Source organism: Ahaetulla prasina, chromosome 6, assembly GCF_028640845.1.
Source record: "Ahaetulla prasina isolate Xishuangbanna chromosome 6, ASM2864084v1, whole genome shotgun sequence".
Classification (NCBI taxonomy): Eukaryota; Metazoa; Chordata; class Lepidosauria; order Squamata; family Colubridae; genus Ahaetulla; species Ahaetulla prasina.
The window spans coordinates 17,456,398-17,479,468 of NC_080544.1; the positions used below are offsets into that span (position 1 = coordinate 17,456,398).

General features: G+C 37.6%; 1 protein-coding gene across 2 annotated transcripts in view; it reads right to left on the reverse strand.

Annotated features, from left to right (window-relative positions):
• JMJD1C (jumonji domain containing 1C) overlaps positions 1-23,071 on the reverse strand; it is a 133,091-nt gene that overhangs the window by 87,241 nt on the left and 22,779 nt on the right. For both annotated transcript variants that reach the window (XM_058188954.1, XM_058188951.1), the window contains exon 2: positions 5,145-5,309. Coding sequence is in view for 1 of the 2 variants with exons in the window: in XM_058188951.1 (XP_058044934.1) it covers positions 5,145-5,309 (165 nt within the window). In the remaining variant the exon portion in view is untranslated. The remainder of the gene's footprint in view (positions 1-5,144; positions 5,310-23,071) is intronic.

Consider the following 23,071-nt stretch of genomic DNA (forward strand, 5'->3'; position numbering starts at 1 on the left):
GCCAGAGGTGGCATGCCGAGCCCTCTCTGTGGGCACGTGTGCTGTCGCTAGCTGCTCTTCCGGGTTCCATTGCGCACATGTGCACTGTTGGAAGAAAGCAGCTGTCTGGTGCACATGCGTGCAACAGAACCCAGAAGAGCAGCTGGTGAAGGCACACGTGCCCATAGAGAGGGCTCTGCATGCCAAGCGTGCCATAGGTTCGCCATCACGGCCACAAACCAATTCACAATAGGGGTCATAGCGATTAAGAATGCATTGCTGCATGAGTACCAGCCAGCTGTTTTCTTCCAGGTTTTGGCACGCACGCTCCAGTTTTGGCAGTTGGTGCCAAAAAGTTTAACCATCACTGCCTTAGGGCTATGCTGTCTTAGATATGGGAGCATGCTCATTCTGTAAATACTGGCTAGGTAGAAACAGTGGCAGAAAGATAGTCCCTCAGACAGCCAGGCCTTAGGACTTTTCACAGAATAGAATAATGTAGCTCAGGGTTGAACTGTGGAGTCCTTGGAACATCACTGCACAGATCCTGTTACCTAGTTGTGTAATAAAAAATCTGCATATTGTGAAATGAAATGTCTGCAAGCAAACAACCAAAGCTCAGAGACCGCCAAGGACTTCACACCTATGACTTTTGATTGTAACTTCTAGCCCAACCAGTTTTCTGAATATGCTGATCTAATCACAACAGAGAACTTGCATGGAAAACTTTAAGGACTTATAGTTATTTCCCTTCAAATACCATCAAAATACGTGGGGGATCACTCTCTGACAATGAAACCTGGTAAAGCAGAGAGAAATGCTTGTCCGATTTCACTGTGATACTGTTTTTTTGCAAAGCCTTATCTCCCAGCATTGTTGCAATGGGTAAAACTTGGACTAATTACCCTACCTTAACAGGACAATATTGGATAATATTTGTCATAAATCCTGCCTTTTCCTTAAGAGTTTTCTCATTAATTAAGGAGCTTAAAATAGAGAAATGCTTATCAAGCCAATATGTCTGTACTTACTAAAATGGAATGACTACTGTGTGTGCCCTGCATTCAGCCAGAGTATCCATGAAAAGGATTGACTAACCTGACTCTACTAGCTAACATTTTCTTTTAATAACACAGGGGAGGAATTTTACATTAATCTGCCTTAGATAAAAACACTAATGGTATTACTGACAGTTTTTTGGGAATAGAATAGAATAGAATTCTTTATTGGCCAAGTGTGATTGGACACACAAGGAATTTGTCTTAGGTGCATATGATCTCAGTGTACATAAGGAGAATAAAATACATTCATCAAGATTAAAAGATACAACACTTAATAAGCTATCAAATCGTACTAGGAAACAAATAAAAACAATATAATTGAAAGATACAAGCAACATAGTTATATAAGTGGGAAGAGATAGATACTAGTAAGGAAGAGAATAATAATAGTAATTATTTGACAGTGTTGTGGGAATTAGTTGTTAAGCAGAGTGATAGTGTTCGGGGAAAAACTGTCCTTGTGTCTAGTTGTTCTGGTGTGCAGTGCCCTATAGTGTCTTTTTAAGGGTAGAAGTTGAAACAATTTATGTCCAGGATGTGGGGGGTCTGTAGGTATTTTCACAGCCCTCTTTTTGACTCGTGCAGTATACAGATCCTCAATGGAAGACATGTTGGTAGCAATTGTTTTTTCTGCAGTTCTAATTTCCGTTGAAGTCTGTATTTGTCTTATTTGGTTGCAGAGCCAAACCAGACAGTTATGAAGGTGCAGATGACACTCAATAATTTCCTCTGTAGAACTGAATCAGCAGCCCTTTTATAATAATATAATAATATATTATAATAATAGCCAAATTTCCAAAAAATTCATTGTTTGATAACAGAGGAGGTCCTTGCTTAATGACCATTCTTTATCAATTGTTCAAAGTTATGATGGTGCTGAAAAATGTGACTTATGCCAGTCTTCAAATTACCTTTCTTATTAGTAGTTCTGAAAATCTCATTACAAAATAAAGTTTATTTGAGCTGGTGTTATGACTAGCATATAGATTCCCAACTATTAAGATGAATAAACAAAAGGAGAAAAAGGACAAGTTTGCAGAAATCTAAACATATTGGTTATGAATTTAATCAATTTAGATGAACCAAAGTACTTAGATAATTTTTAAACTATTTTAACAGTTCTGTTACTCTGTACATCCCCATTCAAAATGTCTTGGCAAAAATCCAAAACCATTTGACAATGCTACTTTTGTGAACTACTTGGTAGGAATGGTTAGGAAAGCAAGTTTTACAAGTAACTGTTAGGATGATTCCAGTTGCCGATGATGGCAAATTTCTGATCAGTAATATATAGGATTAGATAGAATTCAACTTAATTGGTGGGACTTGTTTTGATCTAATAACTAAGTAACTAACTAACTCACCAGATAGCCAAGTTGGTGAAAATTTGCTTTTTTTGGCAGGCATTTGATTACAGTAAAGTGTAGCGTAGCGTGGTATAGTTTTATATTATAATGTGTAATATATATTATACATTATATAAATGTCTATATAATATAGACTGTAATATGCTTTACATGAGGCTATGGAAAAGCTTCAACTGGTGCAGAACGCAGCCATACTTGTACATAATACCTCTGCTCTGCAAATTCACTGGGTGCCAGTTTGCTTCTGGGTCCAATTCAAGGTTGCTTATTATCTATAAAGCCCTACCTGGCATAGGACAAGGCTACCTGCAGAGCTGGGTTCAACCTATCACATCAGCCTGCCCCACTTATTCAACAGGGGAGGTATGCTACAGACCCCATCAATCAAATTTTTTTAGCTGGCGGGGTCTAAGAGGAGGACCTTTTCTGTTGCTGCCCTACATCATGAAGCATCTTGGCCTCAGAGGTGAGGAAAACCCCCAATCTCTAGGTCTTCCACAAGGGGTGTGTGTCAAAATTTGCCTTTGCAGCCTTCCTGGGAGGACACAGGTGCCCCCATAACCATGGGGCTAGTTGGCCCCATGAGGATCCCCGCCACCTGTATTAACAACTAACCTCCCCATCTTGGAAATTCCGATATTTTGAAATTTTATAGTGTTTTTTTTTATGATTTATTTTTTAAAATCTTAAATTATGGTATTTTAATGTTTAATTTTATTGATTAAATTGTATATCGCCCAGATCCCCTCTCTGAGGGAGATGGACAGTTAAGTATGAAATAAAAATAAATTTAAAAAATAAGAAATATGCATTTTATTTTAATTATGTAACTGTCTATCCTGTTTTACATAACAATTTTTACTGGTAATGATTATGTATGACATTGTTTTGAGAATTCAAACTCTTAATTCTCACACCCACTACTAATAAAGAGAGAAAATGGATGTTCTCAATAAATTTGAAGTTTGTTTATTTATTTCAAATGTTTGGTAAATAATATAAGCACACTAAAATCTTTAAATCATTCCTCCTTCCCAAACCACATTAGTAAAATTAATATTAGATCAAAACTGGACTGTAGTGGAACAATTCCCTTACCCTATATGCAAGTATATCCATCATTTTACACCTTGCATTTTAGATTTCAGCATGATGTACAGGTAGTCTTCACGTACAACCACAATTGAACCCCACGTTTGTGTTGCTAAGTGAAACATTTGTTAAGTGAGTTTGGCCTATTTTATGACTTTTTGTGGCACAGTTATTAAGTTAACATGGTTGTTAAGTGAATCTGGCTTCCCCATTGACTTTGCTAGTCAGAAGGTTGCAAAAGCTGATCAAATGACTCCAGGACACTGCAATCATCATAAATATGAACCAGTTGCCAAACATCTGAATTTTGATCATGTCACCATAGGGATGCTGCAATGGCTGAAAGTGTGAAAAATGGTCATAAGTCACTTTTTTTCAGTGCCATTGTAACTTTGAATGGTCATTAAATGAACTGTTCTAAGTTGAGGACTAGATGTAATTAGCACCAACTTTTTCTAAACCTTCTCTGGGAAAATTGAATAAACCTGACAAAGTCTTTTGTTGAATTAATTTTTCAGATTTTATTATGTAAAAAATTTTAATCAAATCTAAAGAGTTTAAAGATATTTTTAAGATCCTTAACCATTCATTGATTTGTTAGAATCTGCTCTGCCCTAGATGGCCCAGAAATGAAGGAAACTTGCATTACCAAACAAATCCACTTAAAAAAACCCCGAACATTAGAAGATAGGGAAGCAATCATTTCAGAGAAGCTTGTATCTCTAGTCACACTGTGAGTCTTATTCAGGATTGGCTAAAACTAATGCCCGATGGCTTCCCACTGGATGGCTCTTCCAGGAATTAATAGATCAAAACAGCGGGGAGAAAGAAACTGCAACCTAAGTCTCTTTGTCTGTTCAGTTCATCCATGGTAAGCTGCATACAAAGTTCCTCATGAGAATAAGAAATGAGAACAATATTTAATTGGAAGCCACTAACTTTGCACAGCGACCCCAAGATGAATAAGAGAAGATCAGAGAGCATTACAAATCTCAGCAGGAAATAAAAAAACATAGCTAGTAGACACTTGTAAGGTAAAGGTAAAGGTTCCCTTGTAAGATAATGGGGCGGTGCTCATCTCCGTTTCTAAGCTGAAGAGCTAGTGCTGTCCGAAGATGTTTCCATGGTCATGTGGCCTGCATGATTAAATGCCAAAGGCGCACGGAACGCTGTTACTTTCCCACCAAAGGTGGTCCCTATTTTTCTACTTGCATTTTTTATGTGCTTTCAAACTGCTAGGTTGGCAGAAGCTGGGACAAGTAACTGGAGCTCACCAGAGACTTATACCTGACCCTTATTTAGGACAGAAGCAAGAACAGCTGAGCTAAGTGGCAGGAATAATAATACCAATAGCAAAAAGTTGTAGAATACTTGCAATATGAAATTTATGAAGGGTCAAAATAGAGGCAAGCCACAGAACATCCCAAATAGAGCAGTATCAAGATCTTATCGGATTTTAGAACTGAAAGAAAGGAAAACAGGCTGCATAGTTTTTCTAATCACTGAAGTAAGAATACTAAGTTATATGCCTTCAAAAGGAGATTTTTACAAACAGACTGATATATAAATTACAAACTGCGAAATAACACTACTGTATTTTCTAAAGTTTCTCAATGGAAGTTAAAACATAAAATAGGCATCTTACCAGTGCAGGCCACTGAATATGCTTGATTTTTGATCCCTGAGACTGGCTAGGATCCTTCCTCTTTGCCCAGATCAGTTGGTATTCCACAAGGAATGCTGCAAAGTCTTCATAAACTTTAACCCATTCTCGTTTTTCCCATTCAAGATCATCAAATTCCACATATACCTAAAAACACAGATTAAACAATTATTTGTTTACTTATTTATTAAACAATTATTACTGCATAGCTATACTACAAAAAGGCTAGCAGAACGCGCTGATATTTAGAACTTTTCTAAATTATTTCATTCTTAGTTTTTAAGCTCTGGTTTTTTTTTTAAAAAAAAACACCCCATAAAGTGTAATGCAACATTTGAGAACAAAGAATGCAAATAATAGATATCAAAAAGCTGACAAATGTATTCCCTCTTTTTCATAGATGGAGGTTAGAAAAAACAGAAAAAAGAAACTGTAAGGAAATGAACTTTTAAAACATTTTCTGCTCATAAAGAAATAAGAATACATGTTCAAGTATAAACAATCACAACCAAAATTCTGCATCCAACTTTGACAACACATTATCATAACAGTTCCTTTTTAAAGGACTCTTATTCGGAATATATAAAATTCCTCCAGTTACTATTTAATTCCTACAGGGATAAACTAATGACTTACACTATTATATAAAAGTGTTACTGCATGTTAGGGGATACCCACAGGAAAAACTCAAAAACACATTGTTCTAAAACTGCTATTGCACCCAAAATCTTCTCCTTAAAAGTACATTTGGTTTTAATCTTTAATGCTGTCTAAGAAATGGAGAGAAGCATTATTAAGAATGAGAATGTCAGGAGAAATAAAAAATAACATCCCTCAATTTTATTTTCCTTGCTTGGCAAATAAGCATTAAAAAGCAGAGAGCGACTGCTGCATTTACAATATTTAGCTGCAACCAAAGTAAGTTTTTATGTGGTTCATTTGTTAGTAAGCAAGGAAAGCTGTTTATTGATTGCGAGTTAATTAAATTGTATTTGATTGCCGAATAAATGTATCCAGAAAAAATAAACTTATTTTAAGACTGAGAAAACATTTGCTCTAAGAGTTGAGGACACTGGGAGCAACTTCAATAATCAATTAAAAAAGCAAATTATTTCTGGTGGTTTTCCTTGGCTCCAGATGATTCCACAGATGTTACTAATACTACTCAGTTGTTGTTGTTTATTCAAGGAAATGACTGAAGACTTAGCCTCTATAAATAGTCTGTGTGGAACAACTACAGGCAAGAATATTTTCAAAGAAGTTGAGAAAACACAAATTCAGTACAACGAGTCCGTTAAATGTGTTATAACTGACTGTGGTAAACATGTATGAGCAGAACAAAAATACTTAGTTGCACAAACTTACATATCTTGTGAAGATGTAAGTTTTTAAAAAACCTATGGTTAGTCATTGCATAGTCATCAGCAGGTACTTTGTGCAAAATATTTTAATCATGTGTTATTATGGAACCAATAGTATCAATGGTGAACTTCATTCATTTTTATGCAATGTCAATTCCATTATTTTTTCTCAGAAACAGAACCTTCTAGACTTGCCCTTATACAAAGCAGTTCAATGGCTTAGCAGTGGAAAAGTTTTATAGGGTAGTCCTTGAGTTACAACTGCAATCTGGACATGAATTGCTGTTAATAAGTGCTGCGTCATAAAGTGTGACTTCATGTGACCACTGACAATCTAGGTGTCCTGTTGTCATCACCCAAGAAGTATGGGTCACTAAAGCAGAAATAAGAGTCACAGGTAAGGAATATGGTGTGCTACATAGGGGAGGCCCTGGGAGGCAGGGAACAAGTTGGGGGGAGGTGTTGTGATGGGATGTGAGCTTAAGAAAGCTGGGGGAAGGAGGGCACTGGTATATGTACAATCACAGGGAGGCTGTGGAAAGAGGCCACACGGTGGGAAGGTATCCATGAAAAAAGAGGGCTTGTCTTCTTGTGTGCAATCACAAGAAGACAAGAGAAAGAGGATGGGCGTGTGTGAACATGAGGCGGCTGGAGAAAGAGGTCATGGGGTGTGTGGGAGTGCAGAGGAGGAGGACGAAGTGATACATATAAGCAAAGAAAAATCAGGGGGAGGGGAGACTTACCTGAACCTTTCCTGCTGGTTTCCCTATTGACTTTGCTTGTGGGAAGCCAGCAGGGATGGTTGCAAATGGCAATCATGTGACTGCAAGATGTGGCAACTGGTCTTAAGTGTGTGCTGGTTACCAAGGGCCTGAATTGTGCTTGGGTGATCGTGGGGATGCTTCATTAGTCAGAACTTTTGAGTACTGTTTGTAACTCCCTTCCTTCAGTACTGCTGTAAACTTTCAGTTGCTGAATGGATGGATGTAACTTGAGGACTATATGTATGGTGAATTTCTGAGCTCAGGGCCAGGATGGAAATTTTTCTAAAAAAGAACAACTGCCTTCAATTCCTAGCAATGAATACTAAATGGCTTTGGAAATTACTTTTCTCGATGAAGTATTAGAAGAAAAAGACAATGCTTCATATACAAGTTCGTTAGAGACTGAAATGTAGTATTTTACAATTCCATTGAATGTTAATTTTCTAAAGTATTCTAAATTCTATACCATCAAAACAATTTCTAAAACTCTTACGAATTTTAACATCAGTAAGGGAAGAAAACAGTGTGCAAACCGTTAATATTTTCAAAGTATTCATCTGAAACATCAGGTTTTGCATCAGAAATCTAACTGGCAGAGATAAAAAAGAACAGAAGCTTTGCTTCCTTGCAAATTTTCAACAAAGCAGTTGCAATTCCTTTTAAAATACAGCTTAAAAAGTCGCCTTCATAAAGAGCTACTGTATGTTATTCAATTTTTCTAACTGAGGTATATTTTACTTTGTTTTGATTTGGCAAGAAAGCATTTCAGCTCACATGAAAGCTCAGAAAATCAAAATGCCAAAAATTTCAGAATCCAAATTTAGAAGTACATTTTAGCTTGTTTTTGCAAAAGATATATAATACTTAGAAAAAAATCATAGCTAAAATATGTTAAGAAAACATATTTGCTTGTGTGTCTGTTTATAACACTTTCTCCTTTTATGTAGCATTTTTAAATGCATTAATACTACTATATTAAGATATTAATATAGTTTAAAAATTTTGGGGGGGGATGTCTACCCTACTGATCATAGAGAACACTGGCAGCTTCTCAAACATCTGTTAAAGATCAGGTTTCACTAGCATGGAAGCAATCAATGGAGCTATGTAACTCTTAGCACTAAGCAGGTCCAAAGAAATACTCAGTTTTAATAAGTGAATTGAAAACAGTTGATGAACGCTTTAAAATACTTCTAAATATTATTTTTCCTTAAATACGTTTAGATTGTTAAAGTAATGTTTAAACACACACACACCTCTATACACAATTCTGTAAGTTGGTATGGCAATAATTTTAGTTTGGATTTTAGTTCCAAGATTTGTCTGCATTTATAGATAAAAATGGAACCAATATTATCAGTGAAAAACGACAGGCTAACTTACAAAAATATTTTTGATTTTTTTGTTCGATTTCATAGAAATGAAAATTTCTATGAAACTCTATGCCATGTTATTAAAATTACTTCTGTTTCTGCTGTAACTTTATGATGTCACATCATGTAGTACTGTTAACACTTAAGCCTTGATTTTGTGTATACTGTTTTAAAAATGTTAAACCACTACAAGTAGTCCTCACCTTATGACAATTGAACCCAAAATTTCTGTTGCTTAGTGAGGCATTTGTTAAGCGAATTTCGCTCCATTTTACCACCATTCTTGCCACAGTTGTTAATCACTGCAGTTGTTTAGTTAGTAACATGGTTGTTAAGTGAATCTGGTTTTAACAGTGACTTTGCTTGTCAGAAGATCACAAAAGATCATATGACATCGGGACACTGCAACCATAAAAAAAAAAGAGTCAATTGCCAAGTGTCTGAATTTTGATCATGTCACCATAGAGATGCTGCACTGGTCCTAAGTGTGAAAAATGGTCATAAATTACTTTTTCAATGCCATTGTAACTTTGGTCACTAAATGAACTGTTATAAATCAAGGACTCCCCCTGTATAATTTCCCATAAAGTAGGAAAGAGGAAGAAACAGTTTCCGATCATCACTTCCTGTGATCACGTCCCTTCTTTGGGTTGACTGCAGGAAAAATAAAGACAACCAACTGGAGAAGGCCACTCTTTTTATCTGCTTTTCCTATATTTGTAGCTACAGTCTGTTAAGTTTTTGCAAACTGCCATTCAGTAGACATAGGATATAGAGTGATTAGCTGCACTGAGTCAGCAAAAAAAGAGAGCAAACAAGAGTTGGGGTGTGTGTGTTGTACTTTGTTCATCGGAGAAGCGTGGAGAGGGAAGGGATTGCTAGAACTGCAGAAAGATGACACAATTGTCCTCAAGGATCTTAAAAGGATGTCATGGAGAAGAAAGGGCAGAAATGCACAGAGGTATTCTGGAAGACAGCCAAGGCAGTAGGTTTCACGAAATCCAGCATCATCATGAAAAATCTCCTAATGTAAGAGCCCTTCATAGGATCACATTGTCTGAGGAAGTGCTAGATTTCCCTTTGCCAGAAATGTTTAAATAGACACCATATAGCAGCGCCCAAATATTGTGGAAACCTTTTGGGAAAAGTATATTTTTGAGGTTTGATGGCTAATAACACTACTTTTTGGGGGAGTTTCAAGACAACCATATTCCATAACCTATCTTTTGTTATTTTACACACACATGTACACAAAAGTGGATGGGTCTTACCCTGTCTCCAGCACTCTAAGTGAAGGATTCAGAGAGCTTTTTTTCCCTCCCTCTTCTGACAAAAGTTCTGAGTTTGCAGCTCAGGTAGGAGGAAAAGAAATATTTGTCCATTATTTGCATTTTTTTGTTACAAGGATGGGTCCTTGTAAACCACAAATCACACTTTGGAAGTGCTGTATTAATTTTTTGCTAACACAGTAAATACTTTTTCAAAATGAAAACTAGAAAGACTGTAAGATGATTAGGGCACATTTGTTACTTTTACAGTAATATTATTTACAGTAATATTTTGTATATAAAGTGGCTTAGTAAAGCAAAAATGCATACTAAGCGAATGTAAATGTAGATCAGTAATCTTTTGTTTTGGGGCCAGCAGTTAGATCACAGACCACAGTATAGTATTGGTTCAAGCTGTCATTGTAGGATCAGGGAAATGAAAGGGAGCTGGAGCTGCCAGGCTCTGAGATGAAAGACAATGCATAACCCTATCCTCAGTTGTTGTTTTTTTGAAAGGAAGCAACCTTTTAGAACAGTCATTCTTAATTCTTAAAACTGGGGGTAATTACCCTCCCAGAAGATAATCTGGGCATATTTTGGGTGGAATGGAGCAATTTGTAACTGCTTGTTTTGTGAATCAAGAATGAAGTTTGGGATTGCCACTGCCAAGATGCTTGTGTAAAATGAAGTGTGTGTGTGTGTGTGTGTGTGTGTAATAATATTACTCAAGACAGAAAAAGTGATTCTTGGGTCAAACGGTTTAAGAATCATTGTTTTGAATGTTCAATCTCACTGCATGACTCTCTTCTTATGTGACTATGTAGAATCATGGCGATGGGATTGTGGGACCTTGCAGCACCCGAAATGCAGTCATGTGGGTGGGGAGGGTGGCATGACAATTAATAAAGGCTGAAAGTGCTTTATGCACCATAAAACACCTTTTCCAAGGCCATCATAACACTGAACAGTCTTTAAACAACCAGTCGTAAGTTGAGGACTATCTGGAAAAGAGGACTGAATCCATGGTAGGAATGTAACCTGGGTAAATTGTCAGATAAGTCTCCCTAGTCCTCATGAAAATAAAGGGAAGATGGAGAGAAGGAGATGAAATAACTCAGACTTGCACAATTCTGTTACTTTACAATAAAAGTACTACCCTGTTTCCCCCAAAATAAGATATCCTCTGATAATAAGCTCAATCGGGCTTTTGAGCACATGGCAATAAGGCCAAGCAGTTATTTCAGGGTTAAAAAAAATATAAGACAGTCTTATTTTTCAGAGAAACATGGTACTGGCCTACATAAATAGGATTCCTAATCTCATCTACCTTGAAGAGGTGACAGGAGGCTTTGAGGGTGTGGATGGGGGAAAACAAATTGAAACTGAAATGCTGGGAAGGTGGATTTGCTGCTTGTTCATTGTTATTTTTTGTAGAACAGCATTGCCTGGAAAGGATTTGAAGATAAAATTCATCCAGAGTTCAGTAGCCACATAATTAACTGGTGATTATTACTTTGGATATATGGCAACCATTTTGTAGGCCCTGCATTGGTTATCAGTTGGTTTCCAAGCGCAATTCAAATGCCACCATGACTGCATGCTTATCACCTGAATATCTAAAGGATCATGTGTACCAATGAAGACAATATGTCACAATAAGATCCTTTCAGGAAAAATTGCTTTGGCCTTTTGAGGCTGGGGTGTTTTTTTGGGGGGGGGGAGCTAGGGTTTTTTAAAATCATGATTCCCATTCTCCTCCCTCTGAAAGATAGGCTATCCTGGCCCCCTTGGTTATTGCCTTTTGGAATATAGTAAAGATTATATTCTTCTGGATCACATTTGGTGACTAAGTGACATATGAAATCAGATTTTGTTGAAAGTACTTAATAATTTATTGGTGTTCCTTTTTTATTGTTCAAATAACTTAATCTGATATTGTAACAACATTACTTGTTCTATTTTATTGCATGCCACTGTGATTTACGTTAAATGCTATATAAATTGGATAACTGTGATTCTGTATTCGTGAAAATATAGAAGGTCACAGCAGGATGTGTGTACAGAATGGACACAAAATCATAAACTATAAAGGATAGAAGGGATTTGGGGAATCATCTAGCATAGTCCATTCCAAGTCCAGTGCAGAATTCCAACACTACAGTAGTGGCCAAAATTGTGGAAACCTTTTGGGAAAAGTGCATTTTCTAAAACTAGTTAATAACACAACAAAGGTTGAAAATAATAACCAGTCCCAAAGTATAGTGCATGGGATGTGTGGCCAATGGAGCAAAGAGCTGCCTACTTCCTCTCTCTGTGCACATTGCTCCCTCCCTTCAATCCTGTTTAGTTTATTTTAACTGCAGTTTTAAATATAAGAAGATTTTTATGTATTAATATTTTATTCTGTATTCTATTCAATGTCTGTACGCCACGTAGAGTCATATTTGGCAAGATGGGCAGCATACAAGTTCCATCCTTTTTAAAAAAAAAAAAAACAGAAACGGAAAAATAGCAGAGATTCTATAGATATTTAACATGCAATTTCTCACTTTTTCAAAGTTGGGCTTTGTATTTTTGGACACTTTTTTCCAGAACTTCTGTGAGTCCAATATAGTAGCAGTATCAAATGAAGCAGTCAAACCATGGGTCCTCTTGTATTTTAAATTATATGCTTGCCATAAATTGATTGTATTTTCATAAAACTATTGAATGTCTTAAATCATTGACTGTATAGCGTCTCAAAAAAGATGGAACACTTTACTCCATTTGAAACACAGAATCCAAAATATCAATTAATATTCCTTTATTCTATGCATATCCATGATACACAATCCTTCATGATATGCAAATGAAATGTTTATCTGTGCAGCATATTTATTTTAACAATATGGAAAATTTTATTTATTAAACTTATATGCCACCCATCTTACCTGAAGGTCATTCTAGGCGGCTTATAGTCATTATAATATAAAGCATTAAATGTTAAATCAATAAACAGTCACATTACATAGGACTAAAATTGGCAAAGTTGGGTAAGGAGGCAAGATGCATATGGCAGGAGATGAGGCCTTATCTCAGTCTATTAACCACCTCCAGAATCACACACCCCAGGCTAGCTGGCAGTCAGGTCTTCAGACCCTTTTAGAAGGCCAAAAGAGTGGGTGCGGATCCAACCTTGGGGGACATATTCCAGAGCACATGAGCTTCACACTACTTTCAAAATGGCACCGGCTGACAGTGGAGCTTTCTTTCTGACAGCCACGTTTTGGTGCCCAAATTGCCGAAGCCAACAGCAGGCTCGAGCCCATGGTTCTTCACGCTGCAAATTGCCAATGCTGCTCCTCTTCTACTCCTTGACAATCAGATAGAACTCTGGTATAGATGAAATTTACCTAAAAGATAACAAGCTCTATGAGCTATTCCTAACATGCCTAATTGAGTGTTAGACTGAGTCGAAACTGGGGACCATTGGCAGGGGGCGTGTCTTCAGTTTTGAACTCAGTCTAAAGAGCTAAGAGACAAGAGTCATCCCATGCCTCGAGTCTATCGCCATCACACTGGAGAAAAGGCTTGTGTCTTGGTTCCTGCCAGCCAGAATTCCTTGACCATCGGGATCTGCAGCAGACATAGGTGGGGGCAAGGCAATCCTATGGGGGTGAGATGGCTTCTCCAATAGCCTGGACCTGTGCCATGAAGGGCTTTAAAGATAGTAATCAACAGTTAGAATTCGACCTGGAATACATGTGGTAACCAGTGTAGGTCACATGATAGTGGGCCACCCTAGGGGCTTCAAGAACTGTCTCCAATAATTTGTGTGTCGCCCATCTTGCTGAAGGTGACTCTGTGCAGCTGTATTCTGAGCCAGCTATACCTTCCAAAAACACTTCAAGGGTAGTCCTGTATAGAGTCCATTGCAATAGTTCAAGGGTGAAATGATCAGTGTTTGAGTGACTGGGCAGAAAGATCAGATCCAGGAAAAGGCACAACTGGCACACAACATGAAATTGCTTGAAAGCTAACTATGACTTCCATTTGCTGTTTCAGCAGGAGTTGTGAGACCAGGTGAACACACCGGGTCTGTCTGGGATGGTGCAATCCCATCCATAACTCCAGATGTTAAAATCTCTGATCCCTTTTAAGACATTCATGTCACGTTTGATTGCACATTCACATTATCGAGAACAATGGCTCTCAAAAACAACACCACAGCATTTACATTTTGCTACAAATGAGAATAGCTCCTTAATATATTAGGGAGGTAGTGGGAGTACTGGTAGTATGTAGAGATACAACTTAAAATCTGTAAGTGAAATGACTTCAAAATTAACGTTTTAAAAAGCCTTTTATACATTTCTTGTCTTGCTGTCAGAGGTGGGTATCAGAGGTGGGTTTCACATAGTTTTACTACCGGTTCGCCGCACACAGAAAATGTGGGTGCGCAGCTTGCGCACATGCACGCAGCTTAGAAAACATGGCTAAACAAGACAGCATAGTGCTGGGGCGGGTTGGCAGGTCAGTACTAGCGGTTTGCCCGAACCGGTCCGAACTGGCTGAATAACACCACTGGTCCAGATGCATTGGAGTACTATTCCCATAATTTCCACCTAGCATGTATATCTAACACACATGGAAGAAACCAGTTTAGAGAAGACTGTGATGTATAATTTAAACCAATTTAAATTCTATCTCTAAACCTAATTGGAGAAGGCTAAGCTGCATACAATAAAGCATACAGTAAATGGAAGCAATGAAAAAGTTGTTACACAAGACAATATCTTCCCCCATCCACATCATTTGTCAGATTTCAAAAGAAAAGCGAAGTAATACTTTCTATTATGCCAAAAATAGCTTTCGATAAAGTCTCTGAATCACAGCTCACTGCAGGCCTGTTTAGAAACTCAACTAATTGTTTCAGCCTCAAATATTGGCATCCATTCCAAACCACTATGACAAGACAAAATATGAGTTGCAACATAATAATGTAACTCCTGGTCCTTTCTCTTGAATTTTAATGACAGACCCAAATATATAAATTACAGGTTGTGTATTGTGCTCCTTGAACTCCCATAGATTCCTGTGGCCTAAAGACCCACCTCACTATCGGACAATATTTATGTCTATCAAGCGTGCAGTATACCAAATTTTGTAAACTCATAATTTAAAATCTCAGCCAGATCAGACTACGCTCATATAAATAATTAGCTGGGATACTGAATCCTTTTCCTTAAGAATAATTCTTTTAGACTCCTCATATATATGTATAAATGTATGTATGCATGTGTATCTATAGGAATACGGCAGTAGGACAGCTAATCATTATTGATGTAATATTTAAATTCCTAATACATAATACATAAATTGTCTTCTGACAAATTCATCTAAAAATCAGCATATCCAGCATATCTATTTTAAGGATTACTGAGAAAGTGGACAAGATGCCACATTGTTGTGCAAATATTAATTATAATTAAAATATATACAAGATGACACTTTTAAGTAATCAAATTATGTCGTCACACAGGTATATAATCTGTGAAAATTAATGAGAGATCAAAATAAAGAAGTTAACGTTACTTTTAGAAATTCATATACTTAACTTCTTATTGTATAGTGTACCTATAAGCTACAACAGTAGATCCCATGAATTTTTCAGCTGAAGAAATGCTGAACTAATTACAATGCGGAAGTTTAATCACAGTATCTGGTAAACATTAATTAATAAATCAAGATTCACAGAAAGTATTAGCATAAAAAAGTCATATCACACAGTATGATCAACAAGATATCAGAAATACGGCTGGTACTTTTTTTTTTTTTTACTTTTACAACAGACAAGGAAACAATTAAAACAAGATATCTAGCAAAATATGATGAGAACTGCAATTTTTCCAACCTTGGCAACTAAACTCAGTGACAGGCACTTGGAAACTCTATAGCAGTGATGGTGAACCTATGGCACATGTGCCAGAGGTGGCATGCAGAGCCCTCTCTGTGGGCACGTGCGCTGTCGCCAGCTGCTCTTCTGGTTTCTGGTGCAAAGCATTCTGGCGAATGCAAGCTGGCCAGCTGGTTTTCACGTGTGCAGGAGCGCCAGAAACCCAAAGACCAGCTAGCTGGCGTGCATGTGTGTGCCGGCCACCTGTTCTTTGGTTTCCGGCATTTCAGCGTCGTGAAGCCCAGATGGCTGGTGTGCATGCATGTTCCGGAAATCCAAAGACCAGGCCAGCTGGTCTTTTGGGTTTATGGTGCTCCGGTGCACACACGTGCACGTTCTGGTTTGGGCACTTGGTGCTGAAAAGGTTCGCCATTACTGCTCTATAGTAATTCTTTAATTTATGCTGGTAGGCTTCAGGAGGAAGAGTTAACAAAATTCTGCAAGCCTTAACAGAATTATGAAAGGAAGAAAGGCTTAAAATCAATCATGTTGACCAAAATTATAAATTTCTCAGCAAATATTAATAACCACATTATTGCCTTAAATATTAATAACTATTTGGAAATAATAAAATAGAAAAACCAGTTCAACTTGAAGAAGGAAAGTTTATCTTATGATTTTATCTCACTAAACCTTATCCCACTCATGACCCAACCAATTTGCATAGGAAGGGAATCTGCATTCAGCTAAAGAATCAGATTCAGTTCTTACTGCTGGTTAATAAAATACTGGAAGACAGGTCCAGTGAGCTTTTTTTTTTTTTTTTTAAAAATCACATTTCTGTGAGGCTTATAATTATTTGCATATGATAATTCTAGACTGGAAAATACAATTTGGGTGGGAAAATAAAATAAAGATGTTTGATTGAAGTAGCAAATCAGCAGCATTGCATTTTGAGACTGCCCACCTCTATATCATTTCAAAAATCCAATTGTTACTCACAGGTCTAAAAAGCATGGGAACTACTTACCTAATATAGTGAGAGAGAGGGAGAGGGAGAGGAAGGGCGACAGACGGAGAGAAATATGGGAATTACAGGCTGTTAGTTGTTCATGTGATCAGTTTTCTTTTTAGGCCAAAACTGAACTTAGAAAAAAAAAATTAACTTCCATTGATCTGAGTATTAATGTCTAATTATATATGCACAATATTGTCCCTTTTGTTTTATCCACTGTATCATTACTGTATCATCAGGCATGTCATGCTTTTATTAAGATTACTGTCTTGCTTTTTTCCTCTTGCAAAGGTTACTCATAAAATAATCAGCAAATTCTAATAAAGATAAAAAAGACAGCAACAATTTGTAAAGAAATGATATTAAGCTAAAGCATTACTGATGATGTTTATCAGAAATTCAGCAATGCTTTTAAATACTGCATGAACTCTTCTGATTTCTGCCACACAAATTAATGGACAAATTCCCTAAAGAAATGCACACTAAACAAATGCAAGGTCCCAGGAGCTAGGATGAAGGTCAAAAGGTGCATTCCATAAAATTACCTAAACTTCTAGGTGAAAGGGGAAGATCAGTACTGATAGAAAATCCAAGAGAAGGTCATCTCATATTAAGTCAATATTTCATCAAACAGCCTATAATAGAATGCTGAGCTGCTAGATAGAATGTGATTGCCCTGTTTTAATTTGAAGGAAGGGCAGCCAACAAGATGGACCTGTACCTTGAATTTCTTTTACTAATATTAAAAACATTTTATCCATGACTTCTGGTTTAAAAAATGAGCTATGTAATTATTAGCTGTCAGCTATTATACCAGTTTTATGTAACTATTCAATATTGTTCTTACCAGACCAAACATTTATACCAAAGCGATCACATGCGGACTATTTCAAGTAACAACAGCTAAAAAGTGTTCCATAAGCAAGCAGAGGAAGCACACGCTGCAAACATTTTGAATCATACCAAATTCCTAAGTATCCACTGAAATTTAGACATACATTATTGTTACTTTAGCAGGTTCTTCTACATGCCATTAAAATATTATCCATAAATATTCTTTCTGTGAACACAAAAAGTATTCTTTGTAAATGTTGTGACCGATTTTCTTAAAACTTGTGTTTCTCTATTTCCTATAGCAACCTTCTCAAGTTTTTACAAACAGAAAATACAATTTTCCCTGCTGGCCCACTTTGGCCCCTGTAATTTATGCCTGCACAATTGTTGTGAGCTGCGTGGCTTTGTAAATGTGATTTATAAATACATAAACATATTCACACCATGAGGTCTAAGGCAAATTATAGTTTCCTTCTGTGTGCATGTGTGTGAGTATGTTTACAGACAGCTTTAATGTCCCAGTTTTATGACAATAAATTTTGACCCTTTCTCAAAATATCTCTCACCAACATTACCTTCTCTTTACTTTATTCATGAATGCATCCTCAAGTTATCATAATTATGTGCACCCTGTTCTTTAATAGTTTTCATGGCGATCAACGAAACCAGTTTAAATCTGCCCTACTCAATGAACTGAGTCCTTCGGGAGAAGGGCGGTATAAAAATCAAATAGATAAATAATAATAACTAGTCCTGTGATAGTGAACCTGTGGCACACGTGCTAGAGGTGGCACACAGCGCTCTCTCTGATGGCACGCAAGCCGTTGCCCCAGTTCAGCTCCGCTGTGCATGCATGCACGCCTCCCAATGCCAGCTGGTCTTCGGGTCTCTGTTGCGCATGCGCGGGGTGCATGCAGGGGATGCATACACATGTGTGGGGGTGGGGTGCGTGTCCGTTTGTGCATTGCATTTTGGGAATTCTGGCTTTGGACACTTGGTCCAGAAAAGGCTAGCCATCGCTGAACTAATCTATTGCTTAGAACATTTAGAATAGAATTGTCCAGGCAGTCTCTCAGAATCAGAAATGATTGAATGGAAGAAAAAAATATTATTTAAAATTTAAATTTAAATTTAAAAGTTAAATTAAGATTTTAACTTAGATTTTAAATCTCACCTTTCTTTTAAAACAGGGGTGTCAAACTCGATTTCATTGAGGGCCACATCAGGGTTGTGTTTGACCTTGAGAGGCCGGGGTGGGCATGGCTAGCTCATCACTCGTGTTGGATGGCCTGAGCGCTCTGCAAGTGAAAACGGGTTCCTGAGCTCAGTTTTTGGCTGCAACGGCCTCCTGCAACCCTCTGCTAGTGAAAAAGGAGCTTGGGAAGTGCTGCTAGTGACCCTCGCAAGGTCCATTTTCATTGGCAGAGGCCCCACAGGCTGGTCCTTCGCTGTTTCCAGGGCAACCCCATGGGCCAGATCTAAGCACTCCGTGGGCCGCATCCGGCCCCCGGGCCTTGAGTTTGAGACCTGTGTTTTAAAAGCTCAAGGGGACATAAAGTGTAATGGCATGTGGGAATCACCTTGGAAGATGAGGGAAGAGATAATGCCTAGGGCTTAGTTAAATAAGAGCATAGCCCACAGTTGCATAATGGCCAGAGAAAGAGGCTCTAAAGGGACCCCCCCCCTTTAAATTCTCAGGCTGTTAAAAAATAGTGGGTGATTTGTAGTTACAGACTTGAAAGATTGATGTCAGCATTCCCAGCTAGACCAGACAAGATATACGACCAAATGAGCTAATCCTACTTTATTCTAAGACTACATTAACGGAAGCCTGAGTCTGAATGCACAAACCTTGTGCACAACTGAAATCCTCCTGGCAGGCAATCCTTTTGCTCTTATGTGCAATGGCGGCTCACCAAAGGATTTCAGCTCCTTTCTGAGCACAGAGGGGAAATCCTTCATGGGCTTTCAGACAGAGCTGAAATCTTCAGAATATTAGCTCTGTTCTTGCAACCTGCCATAAGGTTTCCCCTCCTTTCTGTGCATGGAGGGGAAATCATTCAGCGGATTATAGGATTCCAATGACTTTCTGGGGAAACCAGCAGAGCAGATTGCAAATGGAGACTGCATGATTTTGGGATGCTTGACAACCAATAATAAGTGCAAAGAACAAATAGATGTGTATAATCTTGTACAAATTTAAAAGAAAGGAACAAATCAGAACAGCATTTCTCAGAACTGCATTTCTCTTCGTGTGATATACATTTTCAGAACAGAAACAGAACAGCATTTCTCTTAGTGTGATATACATTTTCTTCTAGAACTAGATACAGAATTTCCAGAAATGTTACTATTAATGCACAGGTTGTTAAGTGCACATGAGGTATCTCAGGGTTGGGAAAGCCATGGGCGGGGGGGACTGGTGCTTCTGATTACCCAAGGCATCCCCCGACCCACTGAGATACCTCATGCTCCCCACATTTGCTTTCCATCCCCATCCTGCCACACCGGATCTCCATAGGCACTGGGCCTGTGGAGACTTGCACCTTGCAAAGATCTAGTCAGCTGTCTCCTCTCTGCTGCAGTTTCTTTGCTTTCTCCAGGCGCTCCAAAAGCGGAACAGTGAGAGCAGAGGAAGAGTGGGATGAGCTTTGCTGACTCACTGAGGCTGCCTGCTGCTTCTGGAGCGGCGGGAGCCTCAGTATGTCTCCCCCAAAGCCTTCCTGTCTTGGTGCGCAAAGTGTTTGAAAACTAATGGGATGCACCCCATCGGCTTGCAAACACTTTGCGCACTGAGACTGGAAGTTTCTGGGAGCCGTGACTCATGCGACTTCAGGCACCCATTCTTTGCAAAAGCGGATGGTTATGTCACAACTTCAGTCACTGTTGTAACTTGAAGTTTACCTGTAGCTAGTTACTTCCATACTGATTCCAAGGAAAGGACACAGATGTAGTCATACACACTAGAAATTAATTCAAGGTAATATTCAACTTAAGTAAGTAAAAGAACTATTTCCCCTAGTAAATCATACCACCCAGGATAACTGTATGCACAGTTATTTCCAGAGCAGGCGTTGCTTTTCCTCTCCTCTTAAGCTGCAAGACACATCTATAAAGTGAGACAAGAAGAAGAACTGGAAAGCTGAAGGTATTAGGCCTACCTTTCTATTCAACATGAACATACTGGCCCTGCTGCAATAATGTACATTAAGGCTTTGCAAGAAAGAAAACTCTTCAGAAAAGCAAGGATATTTGTGGACCTCCTCTAGGAAGAATGAAGACATAGAGAGTTGAAGTACAAAATCTTAAGGAAACAATGGAAGAACACAAATTGATTTAATTTTTGAAAAAAAATCAATCTGGCATTACTCATAAAAACTTCCTCAGAGCCTATTGGAATGATAAAAGGCTAAAAGTGGGCTATCCATTACCACTAAACAAGTTGTAATTGTACGGCTGGAAAAAAGGTGTGGTATCATTTAGATCAAGCTGGCTAAGGAACTCTGGGAATTGAAGTCCATAAGTCTTAAAGAGACCAAGGTTGGAGACCCCTGATTTAGATTATCTGATCTCCATTCAGAGAACTCCTCAGCTGCTCAAAGAAATGCACCAGCAATCCTGGCTACGTATCTGCAAAAAACTTCCACACTCCACTTAAGACAGCAATTTGGAGCAGACATGTTTTAAACATCAGCCACAATTTTCTCTAGTTTATCCAGTCTATTCTTCCACTAATAATGACTATTCCAGATCATCTTTATTTTCAATTGTCCATGACATTAAATTCCAGACAATACAGGACAATAATCAGACTCAACTGATATGCAACAATATGCTAATAAGCCAGCTAAGGTTAATAGGTTTTATCATTGTTTTATATAAAAGAGAGGCAGATGGGTGTTCCCATAATGGTACAATACCCTCCAAGCATTGAAGTAAAAGGCATAGGGAAGTAAGTTTAAAACATTCTGCTGTCAAGCTGGTAAATTTATTGTTCTTCTTATACTCTTTGTTATGAGAGAGGTCAACTTCATAAGCTAAAATGTAATCATTTGTCCTTGTATGTTGTGTGTATATTGTGTTTTCTTCTTCAGGCAGGTTGTCAAATGGAAAGTGTGCACATTACAGATAATGTTGCTATGTTTTTGAACATTTAGCTTTGCTGCTGACCTTTGCAGAGCAAGAAAAGTCATGCTCTCCATGGAGAGTATTAAAGTGAATCTACTGCAGATGCTTCTTTGCTGTGCTCACTTCTGGGTTGCCTGCACAGCCATGCTGCAGGAAAAAAGCTTTTTTAATTATTTCTTCCATTCTTTACAGTAAGAAATTTTAAAAACCCCAGGTCAATAGATTGGATATAGATTGGAAAATAGAATTCAGCATGGGTTACCATGGGTTACCAATATACCTACTTTTATTTCTAATTGTACAATATTTGAAATGGTCTTGGTCCTACTGAAGCACACAAATACTCAAAATATTCTAACAGAACCTTTCAAATGGGGCTGTTTTATTCTTATTTTTCCTTCCTAAACTTGTGTACAACAACAAAGGATTATTTCTGAGACATATTACAACACTGAGATAAAATTGAACAATTCTCCTTTTAACTCCATATGCACATGAAGAAGATAAAACTGGAAGCCACAGTATGTGTGAATTATCTGTACATAGCAAAAGGTACAGTATCGTCACACATGGTATTTGGACAAAACCTATTTCTTACTTTTCTAGGCTAAATTTCAAAGTGCAAGCAGCACTCATGTGTTTTAAATAAGCTATCTGGAAACTGGCTCAAAGGTGCTTATAAGCAATGGAGAAATTACATAGCAGTATCTTTTGCCAAATGAAAACTAAAAGGCAATTCTGACTTTAGGATTTCTAAAAGCTTCCCTAACATTCCTAATATTTCTTTAAAAATAGGCATTAAGAATAGATTAGTCAATTTTTCTCTAATATCAATTCTATGGAAATATATTTGCTATGCTCAAATGTATGCCACAATATTCCAGGTGTGCAAAATAAATAAATTACCGCTTGTGAAAAAAGTGGCACTGAGAAGAGAAAAGAAAAGCTTTAAATGGAACAGAGGGATTTTATGATAATATGATCATTCAATTTAAACTACAGTGGTGCTTAAAAGTTTTGAACCTTTTTGAATTTTCAATATTTCTGCACGAATATGACCTAAAATCTGATCTGTTCTTCACATGCATCCAAAACCAGATAAAGGGAACCCAATTAAGCAAGTGAGTCAAAAACATTATACTTGTTCATTTACTGAGAAAATGATCCAAAGCCACATATTTGTGTCTATGGAAAAAGTATGTGAACATTTGCTTTCAGTAACTATGCTTCCCTTGAGCAGTGGTAACTAGAACTAAAAGTTTCCGATAACTGTTCGCCAATCCTGCAGTAT